Source organism: Miniopterus schreibersii (assembly GCF_964146895.1).
Source record: "Miniopterus schreibersii genome assembly, chromosome: 2".
In the NCBI taxonomy this organism is placed as follows: Eukaryota; Metazoa; Chordata; class Mammalia; order Chiroptera; family Miniopteridae; genus Miniopterus; species Miniopterus schreibersii.
Window position 1 is genome coordinate 66,219,546 of NC_138102.1, and position 15,679 is coordinate 66,235,224.

The following is a 15,679-nucleotide window of genomic DNA, read 5'->3' on the forward strand; positions in this document are numbered from 1 at the left end:
TAAAGTAGGAGCCGGTCTCCTACATAATTCATAGATTACCTAAGTGTGGCTTTCAGATTCATAATTTTACCATATCTATTAATAAGAATATGTGAAAACTCTTTTATAGGAGACATTTCTACTGGCATTCTCACTCTTAGACTAGCAATATTTATGTGTCATATTAATTAAAATATATGCCAAACATATTTTCTTTTAAGAATAGTCACCTTTTTAAAATATTACCCTTTGATATCAAATATTTTTTTAAAACCATCTTTTCAATATAAATTATATTTTCAAACTTAAATAAAACAACTTTCTTTTTCTATAGAGGTCTTTTACACGCCCGTCAAATATATTGCTCGGTTGGTTAGTGGATGAAAAGGAAGTATTAATGTGAGCAGCAGTGTAGTTGTTTTGTGTTTTATTAAGAAAGTGCCTCATGTAGATATGACAATAACTGCAAGCTCTTTACTTACTATATGCAACTTTACAAATAGTAGCCCAAAAATTATCTGTTTACTTTATTATACACATAGATGGGTCTATCTTATACTGCGCATTGACATATCAAGATTCAACAGCCCATTATTCAAAATCATTTACGTCACTTTCAAGTAAACATTCAAATATGCAGGAACTGTGAATATTAGGTAAGTATTTAAATACCTTTTGTTAAAAATAAATTTTTAAAAAAACACAATATTGCACTTACACAGAAAATTGTAAAGGTAAAATGTCAGAAAAAAGCTATCTATCTGGCACTTATAATTAGTAAAGAAGGTTTGTAGGAGATCAACCTTAAAATAAATCCAGCATAATTATATTCAGTGCAGAAATATTTGTATCTATTTTTATTTTTGTATTAAATATGTTTGTGCATGTATATTTGTATTAAAATTTCTAAATGATTAGAACATATTATAAATATTATATCCACTAAGCTACATGTGATAGGACAGAGTACACTACAGGCAAGAATTTGCTATCTATGAACCATCAATTAATACATGACTTAGCAGTTACATTCATATAGTATAAATGTAGTATCTCATTAAAAAACTGAAATGATAAATGTTAAATATTTAAAGTGTTACTATTTTGAAAATTAATATTAACTAATATAACACACATTTGAAATTCTTAAATTCAATTTATAAAACAATTTTTTACACTTATTATAATTGGACATTAAAAAACCTACTTATAGTCACTAATTCTTACACATGAAAGTATCTGAATTCTCTTTGGGTAAATCATTAGCAAATATTCCATTGTGCTTGAAACAATGAAAACATAAAAATTAATAAAAAGGTATGTCAAATGAATAAACTGAAGATAGACTTTTAGAATATATGCATTTATTAAGAAGTACTTCTTTATTTTTATCAGAGTAAACACGTTCATGCTTATTTGATATCCATGAAAACTTTGATGTAAATCAAAACAAAGGGAGACACAACTGGCTTAGCTGTTATTTGACTATTTAAAAGCTACTTATAAACTAAAATTCACACTAAAACCAACAAGCTAAGAACTATACAATTCTAACGAAGTATTCATTTCACCTGAAAGTGTTGAATTTACAATTTCAATCTGAAAAATGAACAAATCTCGTGACTTTAAACAAGTTCTCAAGTTAAGAAGTTTAAAGACTATTATCCAAGGCCTTCCTTTTCCTGTGGTTACTGAGGTGCTTGAATAGTAGCTTTTTGCCTGGGACAAACTTGGGATTTGCTGTTTCTTTTGATACATTATCAATGGTCCATTCCACTGTAATAAACTGCAACTCTAGCACTAATAGGTTCATAATGATTGCTTAAGCTTTACACTTGGTAAGCATCGGAAGGCTTCACTCACCTTGTTCAAGTGGTTGGCTTTTAGTTGAAGTCGTTTTCATCTTGAGTGCCTCCCTAACAGACATGTCACAGCAGGAGCCTTTGTTAGTGTCTTGGTCACTGTCAGCCTGATCACTGTCCCCGTGCCCACTGTCTCTCAGGCTGGCTCTTTCTGGGTCCTTAAACGTGGAGCTACTGGAATACATATAAAGAAAAAGAAGAGAAAGTGTTGTCTCTACGAGTTTGAATCTGAAGCGTAGTCTCTTGCAAAGCAATTTTGACACGAATGCAAATGGGGAAGCTGAGAAAGTTATTTAATAGGCCTTACCTTTGAACAAACTGCTGCCTGCTGCCCATGTAATTGGGCTCTGCGGGAAAATTGTCTGTCTGCGAAAGAGAAGGAAAAAAATACGTATAGTTGTACACTGGACAAATCTCCTGCAGAGCAACAAGATTTCCTAGTGGAAAAATGATTAATAATGCAAAAATTCCCTTAATCTTCAGATGGGTACATTTTAATTAAATTGGAAATTGCTGACATGTAATTATGTACTCAGAACAATTAAATGATTCCGGTCCACAAATTACCTGTTAAAGTAAACAATGAGCCTGTCATAACTGGCATTCTCTGTTAGCACCAGGATGGATAACACTGTTTTGTTTCATTATTTAGATATTAAGATGGAATATTTGTGGGAGGAGTAGAAAAATGACCTAATTTCTCCATATTAAAAGTGTGAATTATTTAATAATACTCATTTTTAACATAATTACATAATCTGCTGGGATTCTATGCCTTTCTTGATATCATAGCATTTTAAAGTCATCCACTCCTCAATTAAGAGATACAGGCCCTTTCATTCAAATTACCAGAGGGCGGGAGGAGCTAGAAAAGGTTAAAGGAGAGATAAATGGTGATGGAAGAAGACTTGACTTTGGGTGGTGAGCACACAATGCAATATACAGAAGATGTATTATAGAATTGTACACCTGAAACCTATTTAATTTTATTAGCCAATGTCACCCCAATAAATTCAATCATAAAATAAATATATAAGCAGGGCACATATAATTCATTCTCATCTACATCCATACTATAAAAACTGTACTCAAACAAGACATTGGAAAGAGGTGTTACTTTCTGGTTATTAATAACAAAGTAAAAAAAAAAAAAAAGAAAGAAAGAAAATGTTACTTAAAACATTGAGGGTAAAGACATTGAGAAACCAGGCTTGTTTTTGTGGTTGTTTTTACTGCTTCCAAACTGACATGGAAATCTGCCAAAAAGAACTGAATTCTCCTTGTATCATTGAACAGAGTCTTTTGGGAGAAAGAGACTAGATCTTTCATAGATTTCCCTATACTGTACATTCATACACGTTACTTCTGCTCGCAGCTGACTTCAGGACAAAGGTTCTCCTGTTTTCTGCATCGCTTCATATCACACCATTATGCTCTGAAGCAGCTATGGGTTCGTACACCACCATCCAGCATGCAAGTATCGGTGGCACAGGAGCATGCAATTCATGAAGCAGAGGGCCCAAGGTAAGGCTTAATGCAGTGCAATATGTGTTTTCCTTATAAATAAGGCTAATTTAAACTAACAGTACTCTTTTTTTCTTCCCATATAATAATTTAAATTACTCGGCTTTTCAAAATACTACTGGAGGGAAAAATCATGTTAGAGTAACAGCTTAAAACATTAAGTTTCAGTGTCTCTTAGAAGTTTGGGGACAGAAAGAAACCCTCACAAATATCTTAATCTGTAATCTTCTGTTGTTGTTCAAATGAATTTTATCAAAACAAATGTAAAATTAAGGGTAAACAAGGTAGATTTATTTCTCACTCCTAATCTGCTTTCACTAGTAGTTGGTAGCACACATTTTTCATTAACATATTTTATGTTTTTCTAGACTCTGTGAAGCACCCTTTTTTTTAAAAAATAACAAATTATCAATGTTTGAGGGTAATTTAAAGATCAAATAAAAATAATAATGGAAACCAACACAAAGGGCAACAATGTTTGCAAAAGAGTTTTCCAATTTTTAAAACTATAATTAGTTGAAACTCCACATTTTAATTTCATAAAATCTAGTTCATGTTTTTTTTAAAAAATATGTTTTTATTGACTTGAGAGAGAGAGAGGGAGAGAGAGGAACATCAATCAGTTGCCTCCTGCAAGACCACTACTGGGGACTGAGCCTACCTGGGGCATATGCCCTGATTGGGAATTAAACTGGTGTCCTTTGGTATATGGGGTGGTGCTCAACCAACTGAGCCACACTGGCCAGGGCTAGTTTATAATTTCAATTGGTCAAAATATGTATCCAACCCGGTATTGCTAGCAGTTAAAAGCTAAGGATGAATGTCTTAAAACATTTCAGAAAAAGAGAATCCTGGGTATTACAATGAGAGTAAAATGTAATCTGAAAAGTGGAAACTCTACTTAGAAAATATAAGTGCCATTATTAGTAATCTTATGATTTTTAAGGTTTTAATTAGGTGGAGCCTTATAAGAAGGAGATCCCTACTCAGGTTCACACAGGGAGACACATTGGGGAAACTTTTCTTCCCCTATTCTAATTGGGATAGTATCTAAAAATGTTTGCAAATTATTAAAGTTCTAAAGAGTTTTAATAAAACAGACTTAAAGTAAAAAATAAAATACATTTTCTCACTGAGTGAAAAGCTGCTTTTAAATATGTGTGTGCAAAAGCATGTGTGTATGTGTATGTTTTATGTATCAGTGTCTGATGAATACTGGGAAATGGTATTACTAAAAAATACAGTTTAGATGAAGATAGAAAAACAAGAGGAAGTTAGAAAAAAGGGGAGTTTTGAAGGAAAAGTGAGAGAAGAAAAATAGCAATGAGAAAGGCAAGAAAAAAAATAGAGAAAGAGAAGAAAGAGCGGGAGTTAAAAATGCAAAAATAAAAAATGTAATTGGTTTATTATTGTAGAATTCACAATGTGCAATTTAAAAAATTTGCAACTTAATCAGTAGCACAGTATCAGAAGTTATTAATAATGCCTGTGTTTATCCATTCAAATACATAGAAATGTAAGAGATTTGTGTGTTTATAATTATCATAATGAAATAGCCATTTTGCTTTAACAAACATATAATAATTCACTATTTTAAAAAGCAACAATGCTGGCTTTATTATAGAAAATAACATTTTCATTATCCAGCCTCCAAGGGTGTCAAAAAACTCATTTAAAATAAACTGAGTATAAAATAACAGTATTTGCATAGAAAAATTAAAAAAAGAGAAAAATAGCCATATGTACCATAACATCATTTAATTTAGAAGTAGAAGGGCTTTCAGATATTTTCCAACCTTGTACTCTAAAAATAGAGTTCTACCTAGTACATGCATAAATTATCTTTTAAATCTAAGAAGAAAGTAAAATTTGCAGTCACACACTTGTAGCTTTTTAAGGCTCAACAGAGTAATTAAATGTGAATATTTATGACTTCTGAAAACATGATCTTCCACACAAACTAATCACTCAAATGTTTTCCCTTCAAATTCATCTTGAACACAGTTTTTACTATTATTTTAAAATATGTGATTTTCTATTGAAATATGTGTTCTTTCAATTGGTGGGCAATTACAGAAAAGCTCTGAAGTTGACACTTTAGATACTATTTAATTTATTTCAAAGTCAGGGTTAAAAGGACAGAAGTTTGGTGGGTTTTTTTTGGTAAGTGATTATTTTCTCATAACAGAAAAGATCGGAATTTATAAATCTGAGTGTGCACTCTTATTTTGATTTTTTTGTTTCTTGTTATTTTCTTTGATGAAGATTATAAAAATTTAGATAGTCTTTATTTTACTTTCTATAGAAAACAAAGAAATAAGTTATCAAGCAAACCTACAAAGTGGATATGAATGGTTTCCTTAATTGTTTTTCCCTACAAGTATTCAGCAAATTATAGTAAATTTATAAATTATATTTAAAAACAGAACTTTTATCAGCAGTATCTAATAGTAAAATATGTCATCTTCTACAGTTCGCTCATCCTTCTAAAACTATAGAAAAAAACAAAACACATCATAATTTTAAAAATGAGTGTCTTTGAAAAAGTGGAAAAGAAGCACCTACTAAAACTGAACCAACTTGGCTAAACTTGGAAAGCTCATTATTTGTGGAAGTAGATTAATATGATACATCCATTTACATGTGCCTAAAGAAGTTGAACTGAAAACGGATAGTAAAAGGAGTCAAAATCGTTTTCTTAACTAGTAAAATAGTAAAAATAGAAATTTTAAAAATATATCAAGCACTTGACAAATTCAACATCTATTAATGATAAAATTCTCAACAAATAAGAAAAGAAAACATCCTCAATTGTATAAAGGACATCTACCAAAAAAGAGGTATAACTAATATAGCACTGGTGAAAGACTGAAAAAATTCACCACTTCTATTAACCATTGTACTGAAAGTCCTAAAATGTTCAATAAGGCAAGAAAAATAAAGGACACACAAAATTAGAAAGGGAGGAAAAAAATTTATAGACAATGTTGTATTCACAGATAATATTATGTAAGTAGAAAATAGGAAGGAATCAAAATGAAGGAAACTTCTTAGAATTAATAACTAAGTTGAGCAGTGTTGCCATATTTAAGGTCTTAGAGAAAAATTAATTGTATTTCTATATACTAGCAATGCACTACTAGAGATCAAAATTTCAAAAGTACATTTATAGCAGGTCCCTAAAAATCAAAAACTTAGCAGATAATTACTTTTAAAAACAAGTATAGAATCTGTATTCTGAACATCACAAAATCTGATTAAATAAATCAATAAAGGCCTATATAATGAAGAGCTATCTCATGTGTATCATTGGAAGACACAACATGCTAACGATGTCAATGCTTCTCAAATAATTTATACATGTAATATAAATTCCATGCAAATTCCCAGCACAATTTCCTGTAGTTATAGACAAGAAGATTCTAAAATATATATGGAAAAACAAATAAACTGTAAGAGCCAAAATCTCTTTAAAAGAATAAAGTTGAAGTAGTTACACTACCCTGTTTTAAGAGTTACTATGAAGCAACGCTATCAAGACAGTATAGTAGTGTTGATGGAAAAGACACATAGATCAATGAAACAGAAGAGACTGTCTAGAAATATTCCACACAAATATGGTCAGTTGATTTCTAACAAAGTAGCAAACAGCAATTCAATACGTAATTCAAATAAATGAACCTCAACCCACACCTCACACTTTATATTTTTAAAAAAGCAAAAACAAAAACAAAAAATGCCTCAAAATAGATCATAAATATGAATGTAAAACACAAAACTATAAAACTTTAGAAGAAAGCCTAGCAGAAAATCTTTGTGACCTTGTGTTAGGTGTAATTCTCAGACTGATACCAAAAGCACAATCTATAGCAAAAAGAGAAAGAAAAAAAAGGACCCAAATTAACCCAGAAATTTTGAATTTACCATAAATGAAAACTATGCTCACACAAAAATTTGCATATGAATATTTACAGAAACTCTCTTTTCCGAAAGTAGATTCAGCCCAGGTATCTCCTAAAAGGTGAGTAGATAGACTGAGGTACATACATACACTGGAAAACTATTTAGCAATAAAACATGAACTATTGATGAAACAACTACTGATGAATCTCAGAAGCATTATGTTGAGTGAAAAACCTATTATGAAAAAGAACAGATTAGTGGTTGCAGCGGTTAAAATTGACTACAGAGATACAGCATGAGGAATCTTTTAGGGTGACAGAACTGCTTAGTAATTTTATTGTGATGGTGGTTTCATGATGCCTTACATGAATAAAAATACACAGAAATCTACACTCAATAAAAGGTTCATTATACTGATTATTGATAAAAGGTATTTCCAAAAAATATATGCAAAGGTGTTTCCAAAAATATATGTAAGGTGACCATCTGCATCTCACATATGCTGAAGATCCATCTGTCTCGTAGAGACTTATAAAACTATAAGTTCTTTTATTAAATATTCTCAATAAAGAGTATTTCTGAACTTTGTCCTTCAAAATTATACTCAACCAACTTTTAAAACCCATGTAGGAATCCCATTTTCATTTGGACAGACTACAAATGGATTCAAGATATAAAGATCCATTTAGCCACAGTAGCAAACCCAAGCAACAGCTCTGTAAGACAGGCACCTTAAATATGAATTATTTAGCTCAAGTTTCATTTCTTCCAAGGATGTTTTTCTTGTGTGCAATTCCCATTTACCCAGCCATAGAGTAAATACTTTAAATAAAGATTTCAGACTGCATTTATTGCAAAGGAGTAGCTTTCCCTTTCAGTGCAGGAAACAAACGTGCCTACATCAAGAAGCACGGGGAGCCATCCTAAGAAATGGAGAGTTTTTGAATTTAGAAATACCTTGTAAAATTGATTCTGCATTTGAAAGTAAGTAAATAGCATATCTTTGTAAAGTCTCTAAAGATATTTAATATGAAATGATTAGCATCTAAGAGGTACCAAATATTGTCATAATAATTTTACAACTTTGAGGTAAAATTAGGATAATACTATCTAAAAATGTGTAGGTTTATATTTCACATGAGATAATACAGAAAAATTTCTTAATTATATAATATAATTTCTGTCATAACTGTTCAATTTTTTAAAAGTCCCATATGCAGCACAGCAATGATTGTGAAATTATGATAACTGGACGGAAGTCTGGTATATTTTGAAAAAATGCTTGGATTTCTAGAAAATGAGACAACTGTGGGACGAGAAAAATAAAGATGTCATCATTTTGAATATTGTTTCCAATGAATTTCTATGAAAAAAAAAATCCAAATAGTAGTCTCCAAATGTATCCCTGCAAAAGGAAGAGAGACTAATGTAAACATTAGGAAACTGGATTCTAAGTTTAGTTTTCACCACCATAAATACTCTTTAAATAAATGTTGCTAGGATTCAAACTTTGATCAGTGCAACCCCTATGTGATAAATATGTACACAATACCTTGGTGCTATTTTGCCAGTATTATCTTATATTTCCCAGTATAGAGCCATGAAACACTCAGGGAACATTGTATGGAAAGAACTATTTTGGCATTACCAGAATCATTGTTGTGAAAACCTAGGAGGCAGAAGTTTATAAACTGCTAGCATTCTTGATATCCTTTTGCCTTTCTATGTCAGTTCGTTTACCTAAGAGGACACCTTTGGGATAGAGGCCCAATGGATAAATTCATTCCACAATATACCCTTAGCTCAGATCACAAGCAATATTTTAAAATCCAGCATTCAACAATGTAAAATGCACAATATCTGAGATACAAGCAGGAATTACAAGGCATGCCATAAACCAGAAAAACATAACTCCTACCTAGGAGAATATCCATCAATAAAAAGAAAAAAGACCCAGGAATGAAAAAGATAATGTAAATAGTCAATAAGGATCTTTAAAAACCTATTAGAAATACTAAAAATATGGCCAGGAATGTAAACTATGTTCCTGAGAATAAATGCCTCCTTAAATTTTGAACCCTAAGTGCCTCCCTTGTGTCATCTTAATCTCAGGCCTTAAGGAGAGAAGTAGAAGATTTAAAAAAAAAAAAAAAAAAAAAAAAAGAGCTAAATGGAACTTCTAAAGATTAAAAACTACACTATTTCAAATTTTCAAAAGCAATGAATAAGATTGACAACAGGTTAGACACTGAGGAAGAAAATACGCAGCGTTTGGTACCAAATTTTAGAAACATTTGCCTCAATATTATATATTAAATCTATATGTTTATCTGTATAAGCTTTATTCACTATTTGTCTCAACATTGTCTTTATGAATTTGCACTGTACTAGAGAGTAAGGACAGGTAAGTCAAATACAAAAGAATCTCCCAAAGGTTATAATAAAACTATGAAGAAAGTTTTAAATCTAAAGATATTCATCTAGAATAAGAATTATTAAGGAAAAATGAAAGTATGTATTTGACTCTGAAGTTATCATTAAGAGAGCAACTTACTTCTCACAAACTAATTTGGGGTTGTATATGTTGTAATGGTTTTAAATCATATCATTTTAACTTCGGTTATAATTAGATCATCAGTGTTTTCTTAATCCAGGGGTACAGGGGAATGGAATTTTGAAAATGTCTTTGAATTAGGGACATCAGGTTGATTGCATATATTGGTGCCATTGGGTTGAAAATGAAACAAGACAAGTTGAACTTTACCCTTAATTCAATGGCACTGATTTTCACATTGACAACAAGCATTTTCTTTGTGGCAGACTAAACACAAGGGAGCATTAAGAGGTGAATAATTCACTGTAAGCTTTTCATACCGACACCGTTTCTGATAGCTTTGCCTTCAACAGAATATATGGTGTGGTTCTTTCTACATTGCTGAAGTAGGCAGAGTATTTTAAGCCACCACTTATAAAGTTATCTGACAGCACCTATGGCTTTGGAATTTTTAAAGTGCATGAGGTATGGCAATAACTGTATTTATCAGTGATTTTCAAAATAATATATTTTATACAAGTATAGTGTGGCTGACATTTGTGTTTTGTTATGAAAGGCACAATAAAAGCATAAGAAATTCATACCACATTTAGCAAAAACTAGCATTATTTTAAATTTAAAATAAGAAGACAAAAATGTCACATCTTTAAGCAAGAATTTTAAGTCTACTGCTCAATTAGGATGACTTAGTTTAATTTTTTCTTGTTTTTCATTTTACTTTATTTATTTATTATTTTTTAAATCCTCACCCCAGGATATTTTTTCTATTGGTTTTCAGAGAGAGTGGAAGAAAGAGAGAGAGAGAAACATCAATGTGAGAGAGACACATCAATTGGTTGTCTCGTGTACACTCCCCGACTGGGCCAGGGATCGAGCCTGCAACCAAGCTACGTGCCCTTGGCCTGAATCGAACCTGCAACCCTTTAGTCCCTGGTCCAGTGCTCTAACCACTTAGCAAACCAGCTAGGGCTTTACTTCATGTTTTATTGAATTTACTGGGGTGACATTGGTTAATAAAACCATACAGGTTTCAAGTGTACAACTCTGTAACACATCATCTGCATACTGCACTGTGTACTCACCACCTAAAGTCAAGTGTCCTTCCATCACCATTTATCTCCTCTGTGCCTTCTTCCACCTCTCCCATATCTCTTTCCCCCTGGCAATCACCAAACTGTTTTCAGTGTTTGCTTTTTATTTTTTTTTGCTTAATCCCTTCACCTTTTTCACCTAGCTCCCCAACCCCTCTCCCCTCTGACAGCTGTCAGTCTGTTCTCTGTGTCCAGGAGTTTGTTTCTGTTTTGTTTGTTTATTTTGTTCATTAGATTCCACATATAAGTGAAATCATATGGTACTTATTTTCTCTGCCTGGCTTATTTCACTTAGCATAATACTCTCCAGGACCATCCATGATTTCACAAAAGGTAAAATTTCCTTCTTTCTTTACGGCAGAGTAGTATTCCATTGTGTAAATGTCCCACAGCTTTTTTATCCACTAATCTACTGATGGGCACTTGGGCTGCTTCCAAATCTAGGCTATTGTAAATAACACTGCAATGAATATAGACATACATATATTCTTCTGAATTAGTGTTTTGGGTTTCTTTGGATATATTCCCAGAAGTGGAATTGCTGGATCATAAGGCAGTTCCATTATTAATTTTTTAAGGTACCTCCAGTTTTTCTCAGTGGCTGCGCCAATCTACGTTCCCACCAACAGTGCACAAGGGCTCCTTTTTCTCCACATCCTCAACAACACTTGTTTGTTGATTTATTGATGATAGTCATTCTGATGATGTGATGTTAATATCATATTGATGATAGTCATTCTGATGGTGTGATGTTAATATCATATCTCATTGTGGTTTTTATTTGCTTTTCCCTAATGCTTAATGATGTTGAGCCTCTTTTCATGTCTCTTGATCATCTGTAAGATTTGGGTGATTATTAAAATCTCTTACAAATGTTAACTTTTTTATAAATAACACTGATGACTTTAATAATAATTTCTGTGCCAGAAATTAATTATGTAATTTATAAATCTTGAAGAAAATCATCTTTGACAAGAAGAAAATTGAGATAAAAGGTAAGATGAGCTATCTGTTAATACACACAAAATAAAGAATGGTACACATTCTCTGTATTTTGCTGAAGCTTGGAGTGCAGAAGCCACTGGGTGCCACTGAATGCTAGATGTGCTTTCTCATTGGCAATGGAAGAGCATTATGCCATGAGTTGATGTCTTCTGATAAATATCCAAACTTACTTCCTGGCTGCTAATTCCCACCTTCCTAATTAATCCATTCTCTTCAGTGAGGTCAGCCTCTCCATTTCAGCGCTGTCCAAAAACCAGTTTCATGTTTTTCTTCAACGGTGGTAGTGGCTGGGGAGGAGCTTACAGCTCTTTTCTCTGCTGATTTTTTTCTTACAGTCAGGTATTTCTTTTTAGGAGTGTTTCCTCTTATTGTGCTCTTTTTCTTCTAGATTAAGGATACTAAAGGATTGCCCAGTTGGGCATGGCTCAGCAGTTGAGCCAGGAGATGGTGGTTCAATTCCAGGTCAAGGCATATGCCCCAGGTTGCGGGCTCCATCCCCAGTCGAGGGTGTGCAACAGGCAGCTGATCAATGACTCTCTCATCATTGATATTTCTATCTCTCTCTCTCCCTCTCCTTTCCTCTCTCTGAAATCAATAAAGACATAAAAAAAAAAAAAAAAAGAATACTAAAGGATTTTTCTACTGGAGGAAATATCTAAAACTGGATTCTCTGCAATTGGGCCCCCAAGATTAAAAACTGAAAGATTATATGTAGCCAATTAAAATTTGTAACAGGTCTGAACTTTTAGAATCCTCTATATGAAAAGAAAAAGAAAATGGAAGGAGACAAATTGGTGACAAATAATTTTACTTATGCTGATACATTTTATAAATATTTTATTAATTTTAAGGGACTTGCTAATTAGAAAAGAAAACTTTTACAAATTAAATATTTAAATTTAAACCGATTTTTACTCTGCATGTCTATATTTACAAAGCATGTCTATATTTAGCTAATATAGACATGCTTTGAAACTATATTGTACTGAATCTAAATGTATGTAAATAGTGTCATTGTGTAGATTCTGTGTTAGGTAATTTGAAGGATGCTGTCATATATTAAGATCTATAAAACAGTACTATTGATATTTATTATTCATTCTTCTCATTGCACTAGGACACACAGTAGTGTTACTGTCCACATTTTTTAAAACAGACAAGATACAGGTAACAGACTTCCACAGAGTTGCCCATCATATACCTGATTCATTGGAGAACAGTAACACTTGCCACAGACTGCCAGTCAGCTGCTGTACTGACTCTCTGAGTAATAAAAAAGAATAATGATACATCCCCACATTTTTAGAAATAAGTTAATGAGAAATTAATGTAACCTGTCTTGAAACACTTTTAAAAATTATTGTCAAATACTAAGCAAAATCAGTACTACTAACACCCTAATAACAAGATGGCTCTCTTTTACCTTTCTATATTTTATGTTAATTTATTTTAATAGGCTGAACATGTTATTTGTATATATAACTCCAATAATTAGATATTTCCTTTGGTCAATAACATAAAAAGGTAATAATGGCCATTTATTATCAAATATTCTAATGCATGCAGTAGGCTTAACTGTATGATTACTTATCATCTTTATAGTCATATAAATTGTCAAAATAGGCACTTCTGAAAAAAAACCTCTCAAAGTGCAAAAGAAACTTAAGGTATTCCATTTAGTCAATCATTATGTAACATTCTCAAATAACTACTTTAAAAGGTGAACCAAACTGTATATCTGTTATCCATTTCATCAGTTTATTTTTTTTACCATACACTAAAACTAAAATTTTATGAATGCAATGATTTGACAAACACTATTCACCAGTCTTGCTCCTCAAAATATTAAATTGTTAATCAGAAGATAAAGTAAATTATCTACCTAGTGAGTTAAGTTTTTAAATGAAAGAAAAAATGATCAATAAGATCAGTTTCTTGTCTGACTTTGCATCAGTCTTTCAAGTCATCACCTGTATAATAGGTGTATCCCAGTTCTTCACAGGAGAAAAAAATGGAAGGAATTTAAGGTGAAATTGAATGATGCTACACCTTCCTAATTTTTTCCCTCTAACTCTTGATAGGCACAGAGAATTTTTAACTCTTTATAATAATAAACAACATTTCAGCTAACCAGCTAAACAACCAATGTATTTTACAATTATTAGTAAATACTTTGGGGAAATTTTTAAGTCCCTAATCTTTTGCCTGAGTTTCAAAGGCAATTTATTAATCCTTTCAAAAATATGTAAAAATTTAAATTTCTAAAATAATTTACCCATTGGATTTGAATTTCTGGCTTGAAAACAATTGAGAGTTCAATTATGAAAATTTAGGAGATAATATGCAAAAAATTTGGAAGACTTGTCCTCAAAAATTACTAGTACAAAAAGAGGGTACTCCTATATTTGATGAAAAATAATTATTAATCAAATCCTTGAGTATTAGATTACCAGAATATTTATTTTTTCTCCTCTGAAATACAAAAATAAGTGTCACATTTAAAATGTACGATTCAACGAAAATAGTCTATTTTAGGTTGGCATTCATACCTGAATTAAAATAAAGCTAAGTGTCTTTACTAATGTTAACATATTTTTAATTAAACATTAGCACAAAATGAAACGAAATATCTTTCTTACTCCTTATCACACTGTCACTTAATACCTAATTCAAGCATTGCAGCTCTTTCTTTGCTTGAAGAGTTTAATTATAAGACTGTTTCTCTTCTTATGAGAGAAGCAATCTTACCTAGACAATCAGTTCATGAGACAATAGGCCTGCATTCTTAGATCTCTAGCTTTGACACAGCAATCACTTTGATTTTATTAGAAACTGTTTATAATCTACATGGTACAGATTTTACAATAACACAAATGGGAAAAAATAGAGATATTGTTAAGATGCAGTAATGCATTACAAAAATGGTTGGAGAACTCTGGCCCATGACCCACTATCTCTTTTTGAAAAACTTTTATTGGAACTCAGCCATGTGCTTTTATTTACACATTGCCTATGTCTGCTTCCATGCTTCCATGGCAGAGTTGAGCAGTTGTGACCAAAACTGTATGGACCTTAAATCCAAATATATTTACTGTCTGTCTCTTACTAGAAAAAGTGCAGGCTCCTGGATTAAGAAGACTAAGTCTCAGTTCTTAACTGTATAATTAATTTTTTTTTTTACTTTACTCACTCCTGTAGATAAAATACTAATGAAGCATTTTAATATATACATTCTGCTTAATTAGGTCATCCTTTAGAAAAAACACAAGCCATTTTCATCCTCTGTAGGTAACAGACTTCCTTCACAGAGTATGCATTTGAAGGGTACCTGATTAAAAAACTGTTCATATTTTTTTAAGTGGATTTTAGCGTTAAGTGATTTGTAGCATGTTTATGTTCATTTCCAAACTACTTAAAAAGTGGAAACAGTACCGTCATGGGAACACCTGAAAACAAAATGCACTTAGATGAAGTACATTACAAGTCCCTTCAGAGTGTATTAGGAAAAAAGTAACCCATTTTTTTCCCAGAGGAAAAAATCTTCATTTCTTGGTCCTTTGTCTCCTGATCTTCCTTATATATTTTACAGGATGACCTTGTCACTATATTTCAACTATCCAAATCTATCATTTCCTTTCAACCTCAGCAGCTGGGGCTATCATAATTATTTCTATTTCATGAAATGGAAAAACTGAAGCCTGTGGACTTCATGAAAAGCTAGCTGTAGGTCCCTGTATGAGTAAGTAATATGAACAAGTTTC

General features: G+C 31.9%; 1 protein-coding gene across 2 annotated transcripts in view; it reads right to left on the minus strand.

Annotated features, from left to right (window-relative positions):
• The window catches only part of PCDH17 (protocadherin 17), a 91,427-nt gene that overhangs the window by 53,005 nt on the left and 22,743 nt on the right, over window positions 1-15,679 (minus strand). Inside the window, exons 2-3 of one of the 2 annotated variants that reach the window (XM_081129761.1) lie at window positions 2,149-2,207; window positions 1,843-2,012 (exon numbers count right to left, since the gene is read on the minus strand). In XM_081129761.1, the coding sequence (XP_080985887.1) occupies window positions 1,843-2,012; window positions 2,149-2,207 (229 nt within the window). Of the gene's footprint in view, window positions 1-1,842; window positions 2,016-2,148; window positions 2,208-15,679 lie in introns of both variants that reach the window. The other variant, XM_081129760.1, reaches the window with a different exon arrangement.